This window comes from Rhinoderma darwinii, chromosome 1 (genome assembly GCF_050947455.1).
Source record: "Rhinoderma darwinii isolate aRhiDar2 chromosome 1, aRhiDar2.hap1, whole genome shotgun sequence".
Taxonomy (NCBI): domain Eukaryota; kingdom Metazoa; phylum Chordata; class Amphibia; order Anura; family Rhinodermatidae; genus Rhinoderma; species Rhinoderma darwinii.
This window is the reverse complement of record NC_134687.1, coordinates 532,053,586-532,066,784: the sequence shown is the minus strand read 5'-3', so window position 1 is coordinate 532,066,784 and position 13,199 is coordinate 532,053,586. Positions and strand designations below refer to the sequence as shown.

The following is a 13,199-nucleotide window of genomic DNA, read 5'->3' as shown; positions in this document are numbered from 1 at the left end:
TTGGCTGTTGCTAGCATCGGGGCCCCCTCCGGTGCTAGCGATGCCTACAGGCATGAGAGGGCCTGTGTTGCCCAGCCCATACTTGTTGGAGGCTTGGCGGCGCGGGCCCCATAGTATCGACGCTGCTGCTAGTGGCGCAACCGGGCATATGGGGGGGGGTCGGCTGGCAGCACGGGCCCCCTCAAGCCGCGGGCCCCATAGCAGCCGCTACGGCTGCTACCGCGGTAGTTGCGCTACTGCATGGCACCATTAAAGGGTTATTCCCATCTTATAAAGTGATGACTTAATGCTAAGATATGCCATCACCTTATAATCCGTGGAGGTTTGACCTCTGTGACCCACACCGATCCTGAGAATGAACAGACTACAGAGCTTATTTAGCACTGGATCCCCTTTACTGTTTTTCTCTGCACAGGGGCGCACCGGCTATTTGCTGTGCAAGGAACTGCAGCATGGCCCCATTCCAGTGAATGGTCTGCACAGCTGGGTGACTGGGAGCTGTAGATCAGCACAGTGGCCCCTTTATTCTCAGGATCAGTGGGGGTTCCAGAGGTTGGACCCTCACTGATCATAAAGTGATCGTATATCCTAGCGATATGCCATCTTTTAATAAGATATGGTAGAAATAACCCTTTAAGTACAGAAGCCATTACGCTAATGTAAACCTTTCGCTATTAAGACTTGGAATATCTGCTATTTTCAGTTAACCATTTCTTTATTTTCATCAATTATTCATTCAATGAGACAATTATCCTATTTATTTCAGCCCATGAGTGACAGTGAGTTGGCAGATGCATTTGATAAAGAGTTTGCGTGTGCCCAATCCCCGATTGCAAAGCAGACTCCCCCAGTCAAACCCAAAGTAAGTGTCTTTATTTTTAATACATGTTTTATTCCCCATTGTGAAAAAGGAATAGTCTGAGAATATATACAATTAGAAGCCAATGTTTCCACATGTGGATCCAAAGCCACAATTCTCCTTATTTTCTGATGGCTTGTTGTGTTATATTTCACAATAACTACGTTATAAAACAAAAGTTTGTTTAGACGTGTTTACATTTTTGGTATCTTTATCATGTCAGGATGCTGAAGTAAAAAAGTCAGAAACTGATGTTATGGTTAGTTCTTCCTCCTCCTCGGCTCTCCAAGCCGCGCCTGCCCCTTCTGTAAGTAGCTCCGCTTCTGCTTGAGGTTGGTTATTATTATTTCTGTGTAGGAATGTAGAAAAAGTCACAGATTCAGTTTTGCTAAATAATTTCCCTGTTTGGGGATCGCATGCTGTATCTGTGATTACTCTATGTAGGTGCTCTGGTTTTCCCCACAGTTCAAAACCGTACTGAGCGTAGAATTGGGGTTACACATGCTCCTGACTCTAGGTGGCGCTGTGTTCCATCACAATATGCTACGAAGCAAGGTACAGGGCAGTCTGTATGGAGGGACTATTGTCCGTCAAGGGACATCACTGCAACAAGCGCTCTCTATGGGATGTCATAGTGTCACCAATGAATGGGACAAGATATTTTTATGTGACTGCTATTATTTACTGTAGGAAAATATTCAAGAAGTAAGGCTGTGTTATTATATTTTATTGTAGTGACCCTTTGCTACATATACTATATTTTCATAATCATATGGTAAAGTTTCTGAACTAGAAACCTTCAGATCCTCACAGCTGTGTTGTTTTGATTTTTCTTTCTGGATTCTCTTGTACTGTATACACATCTGATGTATCTATTTAAAATAAATGGGTTATTGTGCCGTGACCTAATATAAAACCACTGCATCTGTGCAATTTATTGGACGCACAATAGAGTTGATATCATGTACTGTGCAGATGTATCATGCGAGAAAATTGCATTTTATAATGTAGATGTTTTACTGATTTCTTACTCTTCTCAGTCCAGCAGGCAAGACCGGTAATGCATTCTGTATATAGTAAAAGTAGGTAGGTAGGGTAGTACTATAATCTCATGCACCAACTGTAGGAACAGCCTGCCCTCAACATTAAAGGGAACCTGTCAGTGACTTCATGCTGCTCTCTCTGTTAGTGACAAACGTGTGCATATGGAGAAAGCTGTCAATCAGCGGCAGCTGCGCGGGAGAGCTCATGACTACGCCATGCATGCCACTACTCAGGGAGGGCAGCATAAAGTCACTGACAGGTTCCCTTTAAGTGACCGAAAGCAACAATCACATACAATATTAAATGAGCTTCAGTATCGGGAAATGCATTACCCATCATATTTATGTAAATGCTGTTTTTTTTTTTAATAGAAAACACCTGCAGGCAAAGCTGACCCACTTGATGCCCTGGCTGGTACATTGGGCAATAGGAAAGAAGACCCAAAAGACAAGAAGCCTGCCGCTGATAAAGTTAAGGTAAATTTGTTTCTAGAAGGAAACCTATTCCTGAGTTTTACCTATAACTGTTGTTACCACTATAGTAAGTAATGCTGCTGTATTGGATTTCACTGTAAGTATAGTTTCACAGTAATGTGTTACGCTCGTGTATTTTTTCACAAAATTCAGAAAATCAAAGGATGATGAGAGTATTAGGAGTATTGAGTCATGCAAATTCCTGCTCAGATTGCCAATACAACCATCACTAGTGTTGACTGGGCTGTCACTGGCAGTGTAAATACAGTATTTCTATCACACTGCAAACAATGTTTACACAATGTATCTTATCTAATATTACAGAGACTATCACTCAAACACACACATGGGGTGACCGTTTCTAGGCAAACCTACCATTGCATCAGAGTTCCACTGGATAGGTTATAAATGTTAGAGCACTGGGGTCCAGCCGCAGTGAGGAGGAGTTTGAATAGACCGGCAGCCATGCTTTGAAGGCTGGCTTCAGTATTTTAATGTGACCACACTACATCTTGTCCCATGTTGTCATGTAACTTTAAGAGCCCATGCGCACGGCAAAGCTGTGTGTGCACAGCCTGTATGGCGGCGCACCGGGTCCCTACATCCGTATGGTTTCCTTGTGAGGCACCGCATTGTTCCCTAGGGTGCTTTTAGGAAAAACATCTCCGCAATATAGCATACAATGGAGCATGCCGTATTGCCTATCTAAGCAACACAAATTCATGATACGGCCAGGGCATGAGACCTTACCTTGCTCCTCCAGATAGAATGTATTTATTTTAAAATAAAGCAATATTTTTGCTGTTCGTTTCAGGAAAAAACTGGCAAGGAAAATAGAGAAAAGCTTGGCGAAGATGAAGAAACTATACCCCCTGATTACAGGCTACAGGAAGTCAAGGTAGGCAGACTATTGTTTTATTATTCATTAATGTCCAATACAACTGACGTATTCTGTGCGTGTACGCCCATCTATCTAAGCCCACCGTCGGGCTCACGATGTTTGATATTCGATAGACCGTTCTATTTTACTTTAGATATTAGTTTACATTAAGGGGCGTGGCTTAGCGGCATATGTGAGCGGACGCTGGAACCGGAGCTCCCGCTGCCGATATCCTGGTATACATCCTGTGGCTGAGCTCTCCTAACGGAGACATACCTGTGCAGAGAGGGGAGAAGGAGGAGAACCTGGAGACACGATTCTGCAGTATCTGGGAGAGGGGCGGCGGCATCCCGACTGGAGCGCTTTGCCAGAAAGACACCTATGAAGGCAGATGCTGGAGGAGAGATGACAGATGGAGGGAAAGAGCAGACAGGCCGCTCAGGGTCCAGATATGAACCGCTGCGGGCGCAGATGGAATCAGAGGAGGAGAATGGAGAGGATGCTGCAGGCAGCTCAGGAGGAGGGCCGGAGCGAGGCTCACACAGCTTGAATAAGCCTGGGCCCACGCTGGCGGATGTTTTTTCGGCGGTAAGCCTGTGTAATGCCACGCTAGCTAAACTTACCTGCCAGGTGGGCGGAATTAAGGAGGATATTTCCATCATACGTCACGATCTACAGAAGGTGTCGGAGCGTACAACAGCAGTGGAAGGCAGGGTCAGTGACTTGGAAGACAGAATGCTGCCCATGCGGAGGGATGTAAATGCGGTAGCTGTGGATGTTACTTACCTTTTATCTAAAACGGATGATCTGGAGAATTGTCTACGTCGCAATAATGTGAGGATGGTGGGAATACCTGAAAAAGTGGAAGGGTCCAATCCGGATTCCTATTTTGAAAAATGGCTATTGGAGGTATTTGGTAAGGAGTCGCTGACCCCACTGTTTCCGGTGGAAAGAGCCCATAGAGTACCAACTCGCCCGGGTCCACCTGGACGGCCACCAAGACCTGTGTTGGTAAAGTTGCTTCACTATAAAGACAGAGATTTAATTCTTCGGCAGGCCCGGGAAAAGCAAGATATACGGGTGAATGGTGTGAAAGTGTCATTTTACCCGGATTTTTCTGTAGAGGTTCAGAAAAGAAGGATGCAATTTCTGGATATTAAACGACGACTGAGGAATCTGCGTGTTCAATACTCAATGCTGTATCCTGCGAAGCTTCGAGTGGCGGCGCTGGGATCCGTACAATTCTTTGAGAACTCAAAAGATGCGCTAAGATGGCTGGACAGTCACGAGGATCGCCTTCGCCAGGATCGAGAGGAAGCTGCGGTGTGATCATCAGGTGGATGGTTGAAGTGGGGACTCTGCTTTTTATGAAAAAGGAGGAGGATGCGCCACACAGGGACATAAGGCATTGTTTTTCTGCATTTATTTGTTGTTCTAATGTGGGACTGCAGCTTCTATGTCTATAATGCTGAAGGGAAGACAGAGATGTCAGTTTAATTGAAGCATCAGTTGTTGGAGTCACAGAAATGCTACCGTATGTGTTTATTGTAGTAAGGTGGCGGGAGGTTTGTGGTTCTCAGGTTTATATTGCAGGAAGAGATGTGTTTCTGCAGTGCGAATGGGAAGCTGAATAGTCACATTGGTGGAGATTTCTTCGCCAGCCCGGGCCCTCTTTGGAGGGTAAGTTTATGGAAAGTTGGGCGGGTTAGGGAGGTGGGTGGAGGGAGGAGCATGTTTTGGAGGGAAAGGGAGTTTGAAAAGCAGTACGCTCTGATTAGCACTGGATTCAACGGTAATTGCTTCTGTCAGATAAAAGAAATGGATAGATGGGGGGCAGGGTAAATCTTTTGTCCTGGAATGTGAGCGGTATGGGGGAGGCAACAAAACGGCGAGCTATATTTGATTTCCTGAAAGGGCAGTCTGATGGAGTGATGGGACTACAGGAAACGCATCTTACCGCTGATACTGTGCAACAGGCACATAGGGTGTGGATTAGGCACAGTTTCCACTCCTTTCATTCCACATACTCAAGGGGGGTTAGTCTCCTGGTTCATAGGGAGGTACCTTTTTGCTGCTTGGCTTCCTTTAGAGATGGAGAGGGCAGATATGTAGGGGTACATTGTAAACTGTTTAATTGGGAATGTATAATTGTAGTAATGTATGTACCTCCCCCATATTCTGTGGTTCCAATAAGGAAAGTGTTGGAAAGGCTGGCTAGTTGGCCTATGGTTCCGACTATACTAAGGGGAGATTTCAACAATGTAATGGATATAAGGTGTGATAAATTTCCAAAAGGGGGGGGGGTAGGAGAGGCTGTTCTGACGCGGTTTGGGAAGTACATGACGGAGGTTGGGTACACGGATATTTGGCGGGCAAAATGGCCCTCTACTACGCAATATTCTTGTGTGTCATCTACTTATGGATCGTTGTCTAGAATAGATTTGATGTTTAGTAACGGATTAGGGATTGAGTGTGTGGAAGGGGTGGAATATCTGCCACGGTCACTGTCTGATCACTCCCCAATGATGTTGAAGGTCCGAACTAGTCCGCAGACAGGGGGGCTAAGACTGCACTGGAGGTTAAATCCGTTCTGGATACGCCTAGTAGGGGAGGAGATAATAACTGCGAGCCTGCAGGAGTACTTTGAGTTTAATAAAGGTACGGTTCCTATAGATATCTTATGGGACGCTATGAAGGCAAATATCAGGGGGGTGTATATTCGGGAAATCACGACCATAAAGAATAGATCACGACAGGCGGGAGAGCATCTGATGGAAAGGGTGACGTTATCCGAGGAGAACCATGTCGCTAATAATACGGCAGAAACGATGGCCCAGTGGAAGGTAGCCCTAAAATTACTAAAGGAACATCAGCTGGAACAAGCAGCTAATAAAAGGTTGTTTTTGCAACAAAAATACTATGAGGAGGGAGAAATGACGGGCAGATTGTTGGCAAATATGGCTAGGCCTCAGCGGGAGGGTGCGTTCATCCACCAATTGCAGGATAAAGAGGGGACACTGGTTGGAGAAACAGGGGATATACTGGGTGTGTTGAAGTCCTTTTATACTGAGCTGTATCGCACAAGGATAGATTATCCGGAAGATCTTCTGACAGACTATCTAGAGGAAATGGAGTGGGTTACCCTAGGGGAGGAGGAGAGGGAGTGGCTGGAGGAGACAATTACTTTGGAGGAACTGCAGGAAGCAGTGAGTTCTATGGCAAATGAAAAGGCTCCAGGGATGGATGGTATACCTACCAAGCTGTACAAAACATATGGGGGGGAGCTTCTGCCAGAGTTATTGGAGGTGTTCCAAGATAGTTTTACCAGGGGGCGACTGCCGCAGACTATGTATGAAGCGGCAATAGTAGTCATTCCTAAAGAGGGGAAAGATCGGACACAGCCGGATTCTTATAGACCAATATCCCTGCTGTCCGCTGATGTAAAAATTTTGGCAAAGGTTCTGGCTAATAGGTTGACAAGAGTGGTAACTAAAGTAGTGGGTCCAGATCAGTCGGGATTCATGCCATCAAGATCTACAGCGGTTAATCTACGAAGATTATTCTTGAATTTGCAGACAGAGGCTGCAGATGCACAGTGTAGAGCAGTGTTGTCCTTAGACGCGGCTAAGGCATTTGACAGTGTGGAGTGGGGGTACTTGTGGGCTGTTTTGGAGCGGTTTGGATTTGGGAGAAATTTTATAAAATGGGTAAAATTGCTTTATAAGGAACCGGTGGCTAGGATTAGAGCCAATGGACGGATGTCAGATTCTTTTAGTCTAGAGAGGGGGACGCGTCAGGGATGTCCACTTTCCCCGCTATTATTCGCTTTAGCGATCGAACCTCTGGCAAACGTGGTAAGGCAGCATCCGGGTATAAAAGGATTTCGATGTGGGGAGCTGGAGGAACGCATAGCATTATATGCGGATGATATATTACTATTCCTGGGAGAGATAGTTCGATCATTGCCAGTGATAATGCCCGTATTGGAACGGTTTGGTAAATTTTCAGGGTTGCAAATTAATTGGAGCAAGTCGGCATTGTTGCCACTCAAATCATTGGAGGTGCCACCGGTGGTGGGGGGAATTGCTGTACCTTGTGTTAAGGAATTTAAATATCTGGGGATTAAGGTCTCGGCGAGGGTGCAGGATTTTGTTGCGTTGAATGTGAAACCATTATTGGACAAACTAAAAGATAAGACTAGAATATGGCTTGGACTACTACTTTCAGCGCTAGGAAGAGCAAACCTGATCAAAATGATTCTGATGCCTCAGGTTCTTTACGTGGTGCATAATGCCCCAGTGTGGTTGCCTAAATACTGGTTCAGGAGAATACATAATCTGTTTAGGGACTTAGTGTGGAAAAGGGGGATCCCCAGGATTAAATTGGAGAAATTACAATTACCAACAGACCAGGGAGGATTAGCTATTCCAAATGTGTGGATATATTATTTAGCAGCCCAAGCGCAACACTTTAAAGGTTGGAAGAATAGTGAAGAATGGGGTTCTAGTGGGAAACTGGTGTATTATTTGAGTCCGTGCAAGGATATACTAGAGGCAATGGAATCTCATAAACTGCGGAGGGAGGCGAATGGGAAACCGACTTTGCTATTGATACATAGGGTCTGGTGGGAATGCAAAAAAATACTGGGAGTTACTGGGTGCTCCAACTATATGCCTCTATGGGACAATCCATACTTATGGGAATTCAATATCTTGGATGGTTTTCAGGAATGGGAACAAGCTGGGTTCAGATATGTATACCAGGTATATGAGGGGGGAAGTCTCAAATTGTTCTCACAGCTGCAGGAGGAGTTTGATCTCCCACATCGGATGTTTTATCAATACCTCCAGTTGCGTCACGCGGCGCAGGCCCAGGGTGGGTCGGTGGATTTGAGCTGCTCCACTATGGGAGTGATGGAACAGGTATTGGGGGCAGAGGACACTAAAGGGATTATTTCTGTGATATATGGTACATTACTTTCCAAATTCCTTGGAGATCCGATGGGGGAGATCAGACGCAAATGGGAAGAGGATGTGGGGACTATAACTGATGATGAGTGGGAGGAGATACTTGAATCGCCCAAAATGCTTTCCATTAATGTAGCAAACAGGAGGTCACAACTTTTTCTCCTACATAGTGTATAGGACACCTAAGGTGCTATGGCAAATGAGGCTCAGACAAACAAAGGAGTGTCCAAGGTGTTCGTTTGATGGGGCAGACATAAAGCATATGTTCTGGGGTTGTCCGATGCTGAATGACTACTGGAAGGAGGTTGGAGGCATGGTAGCGAGAGTATATGGGTGAGATTTCCCGTTAGAACCTAAGATCTTTGTGTTGGGTTGCATGGGGGAAGAGGGAGGAGATGGGGCTGAATTACTGGCCATTAAAAAGGTTTTGTATCACGCTAGGAAACTGATAGCAAAATATTGGCTGAATAAGGATCCCCCGGAGGTGTCTGAGCTAGTGGGATATGTTAATCACACGGTGGCATTGGAACATCGGATATATCTAAAACGTGGGGCAACACACAAACATGATAAGCAATGGGGAAAATGGGTACACAATTATGGCATGACAAGGAGATAGGAAACATCTTGAGGTGAAATGATCAGGAGGCGATTATTGATATATAAGTATGATGCAGGAGAGAGAATGGTTATACGAGCCAGGGAAAGGAGGAGGTACTGCGGGTGGGGGGGGGGGAGTTGGGTCGGAGGGAAGGCGGAGTTATGTTACAAGTAATTGTATATGAGGTACAAAACCGAAAATGTATGGACTGTTGGAATTGAGTTGAAGTACATGAGATGAATAATGTATGTTGTAATATCAATAAAAATTGGTTTGATTTAAAAAAAAAAAAAAAAAAGATATTAGTTTACATTCAACACCTATTTAGAATACCTGTTTTATAGTATGGCATTGCAATCTTGCATCAAATAAATAATGATGTCTTGTAAGAAACATATATGATGAACATATAGTTAATAACTAGGCGGAATGTTGCTTCAGCCTTGATAATAATGACCATCTCAGCACGGTGTAACTGGCACACGACCTAATGTGTACGTTTATATTCTGATAACAGGATAAAGATGGAAAGCCTCTTTTGCCAAAACCTGAGGAAAAGCCAAAGGTGAGTTCTTTGTATTGAAGACGAGCTCTCTGTACATGGCTGTGTGACATCATTGGAATATGGCAATTTTTTTGTGTTGTGGTTTACTGACCTAAGTCAACTTAAATATTTTATACTACATTTATAAAGGACCATTGAAAAATACTACAGCCAGTCTCTCCCAGCCTGAAATGACTGAGCACAGGGAACAATGGATTGTGTGAAACAGCAGATGAAATGTAGATGAGGCTCTGTTCACATCATGTCAGAGCCCTATGTGCTGAAAAGTTCCCGGCAGATACACCAATATATATGTAATATGTGTTTCTAGAGATAAATATAGATGTATCTATAGCAAATGCAAAAGTCCAGCAGCTCTGGCAACCTGTGGGTGCAAGCCCTGGGGAACCGGCCAATGTCCCGTCTATGTAGAACAAAAGAATCAGGCAGCACTCCGTAGAATTTCAGTGAAAAAAAGTGGGGTGTATATATATATATATGTATATATATATAGTGGTGTTTTTGGTAGCCTAGGATAGACTGAGTTAGGTTTAGTTTTCCTATATAGGGACGAACTGTCATTCGTTTATTTTTGTTGTCCACCTTGATATGTCTACAATCCATTCATTATTCTCCGGTAGTGATAATAATTTATTATTACATCTTGTTCTGTTTTCATCTTTGTTATTACATTTAGGATACGAGGACTAGATAGAGGTCTAGGATAGAGCAGATAATGTGGAGGTATTAATATAGAAATTGAATCATTATAGTTTGAGCGCTATATTGTCTGCCTTTGCTAGGAATGCGGATAGTTTTCTCTGGGGTGGGCGTTTGTTTGTAAATGTTGCTAGGCAGAAGCTTTTTGTCTCCTGATCTGGCATGGAGCACCTGATACTGTTTCCCATGTACTCTGTGCTGTAGTGTCACGTTTCAGCTCCGCTCATATAACAAGCATCAGTACTACTATTGTATTTAAACATTACAGCTCAGCCTTGTTTCTTTTTATTCCCCTATATTGCTATGACCATGCAGGCGATGAGCGAGGATGAACTGCTGGATGCACTGACGGAAGGGTTTGACACTATTCCTACCCCCTCACAGTGCGCACCATTACAGTCCTCTGCGGTAAGTTCTGTGCAAACCTTCAGTGTTTTTATCTTTCTGCTTTGTAGCTTTATGTGTAACCTCTTTACCATCTCCTTTTGATGTGGCCTATTGGAGCATACTAAGCCAATAGAAGGGGATCGCCCTCTAATAACTAGATCCAAGTCAAGCGCGACGCTCATCTGTGGAGTTCTTCAGGCGTTCTTTGAAAACAATGATGAAACAGACTCCTGAAGTCCTTCCTTTTTCACAGCAACTCCTTCTATAATAAATACATAAGCCCATTAAACCTTTTTTAAGTGAACTGAATATTTATTAAAATACTAAAACAAGTTTTATATTTGCCTTTCAAACCCCCGGCAACCCGTTCCCATTTCCAACACCGGTCCTTGTTTACCCTATTCCAGCAATGATGCGTCGTCTCTACACGTGATTGTTGCAGACAATCGCTGGCTACAACGTTGCCGTTTTTACCCCAGTGACGCCACTAATGCGGCCAGTGTTTGGCTGCTGCAGTCATGAGTCAAAAAGGCACGTCCTCACCGCAAGTTGCAGGGGGGGGGGGGGGGGGTTGAAAGGTAAGTGCAACAATTTTTATTTTAACACATATTCACTTGATTTAATTTCTTTTTTTTTTATGCTGGAAATCCTCTTTGTCTGACCATCGGGGCTTCTGTGAACCCACATAGATCAGCTTTTATATGGGGGACACAGTGTTGAAAGTTTTTTTTTTAAACCAAACAACCTCTTTAAATGCATTATTTTATGTGTGTTGCTATTTCTCTTGCTGTTACTGCCTGTTTGTCACTTCTTGTTGCCAACATGGATGCATCACTGTACACAATGTTTTTTACATGTTGGTTGACTGTGCTCTAAAAAAACGAGTCTTGTCCTAAAAAATATAGCAGCTGTGGCCACAGTTTGTATGTTTGGAGATGGTTGAAACTGGTAGTAATAACCATCTATTTTCCCTTTAGAAGGCACCTGGAAAACCAGGATCTGAAGAAATAGTTTCCTGTTCTAAAGCTTCTGCAGTGCAGTCCTCCGCAGGAAGACCCTCGGACTCTGTAAGTTCCTGAATGACTGAAAAGTGTTTTGAGTTCAGCTGCAGCAATAAAGCATTGTAAAACCTGTGCGCTCTGCTTGCTAAACAGAACATATCACAATATGCATGTATATTAACAGCTTTTCCTAAAAGAAATGTCCTAATTTAGAGTGTAAACGGTGGCTGAAAATTAGAGATACAAAACTGTTACAAAAACCATTTTATGTTGTCATGATGCGCAGATACCTGACGATGCCTTAGATCTGCTCTCTGGTTCGCTGGGAGAAAGGAAGCAGGATCCCGATGAAAACAAGCCTATAGTGGACGTAGTAAAGGTGAGCAAAGCCATGACCTTGATCTTTCTATCAACGACCTTGCACCTCACTGTGAAAAGTACTGGTCATCTGACATTGGGGGCGTTGAATCGAACACACACACACACACACACACACACACACACACGCGCACACGCACACACATGCATGCACACATACATGCACACACACATGCACACATACATGCACACATACATGCACGCACACATACATACACACGCACACACATACATACCCACACACACACACGCACACACATACATGCACACACATGCACACATACATGCACACATACATGCACGCACACATACATACATACATACATACACACACACACACACATACATACCCACACACATACACACACACACACGAAAACCCGCTTGAGCCATCTAAATGCATACTTCTTCATTCTACATACTAGTAGCACTTCAACTTAGTGCTAATATGATGTAACATACAGATATAAAAAAAAGCTTCTGAGTATGTGGAGTGGCATCAATGTGTAATATCTGTTTCATGTGCAGGAAAAAGCTACAAAAGAACATATTGATCGGCTTGGAGATAGAGATGACACACTCCCACCAGAGTATAGACACTTGTTGGACGGTAAAGACCAGGTAATAGTCTGTATAGATACATAGGAGAGGATATATCAAAACTGGCACAAAGAAAACGTGAAGTAGTTGACAATGGACATCAATCAGATGCCACCTCTCATTTTTTTAGAGGCCCTTTGGAAAATGAAAGCAATGGCCTGACTGGTTGCCATGGTCGACTCAAATTTTCATTTGTACCAGTTTTGATCGATCACCCCCATTGTCATTTGGGATGTATATTGAATATAATTGTAATTAATTGTCCATCCATATCTATACATACAGGGAAAACCTGCAAAACCAGAAGCAGTAAAACATAAGGTAACCAATTGCATTAACTTTCCTTTTGTATTTGGTGAATTCTGCAAGTTTCTGTGCTTTTTAACTCCTGGGCATAGATTCCGTAATGGGTTAGATACATGTTTTCCTTTATAGGTTAGATGTTGCTACACACGTGTAATTACAACACACATCCACTAGCGCAGCAGTGCTCTTCTCATAGGAAAGTTCTACTTTTAAAGACTATGTATACCTTTCAGATCGTTAGACATTTTTATTTAAAAGTTTTATTTAAAAGTTTTTTGCAGCTTTCTAAATACTTTTTATTAAAAAATCATTTTTACTTTTTTGAGATACAGCCGCTTTGTATCCTGTATACAGAGCAGCTGTATCTAGCACTGAAATCTGTATCCGTCAGGTCAGCAGGACTGACCGTTCAGTGACAGCGGGTCCTGCATGATTGAGC

The 13,199-nt window shown here is 43.5% G+C and overlaps 1 protein-coding gene across 1 annotated transcript in view; it reads left to right on the top strand.

The window, feature by feature from the left end:
* Positions 1–13,199, top strand: part of CAST (calpastatin) — a 41,845-nt gene that overhangs the window by 22,622 nt on the left and 6,024 nt on the right. Inside the window, exons 16-25 of the mRNA XM_075847373.1 lie at positions 767–862; positions 1,083–1,166; positions 2,275–2,379; positions 3,191–3,274; positions 9,342–9,389; positions 10,404–10,496; positions 11,453–11,542; positions 11,763–11,855; positions 12,383–12,475; positions 12,740–12,775. Of these exons, the coding sequence (XP_075703488.1) occupies positions 767–862; positions 1,083–1,166; positions 2,275–2,379; positions 3,191–3,274; positions 9,342–9,389; positions 10,404–10,496; positions 11,453–11,542; positions 11,763–11,855; positions 12,383–12,475; positions 12,740–12,775 (822 nt within the window). The remainder of the gene's footprint in view (positions 1–766; positions 863–1,082; positions 1,167–2,274; positions 2,380–3,190; positions 3,275–9,341; positions 9,390–10,403; positions 10,497–11,452; positions 11,543–11,762; positions 11,856–12,382; positions 12,476–12,739; positions 12,776–13,199) is intronic.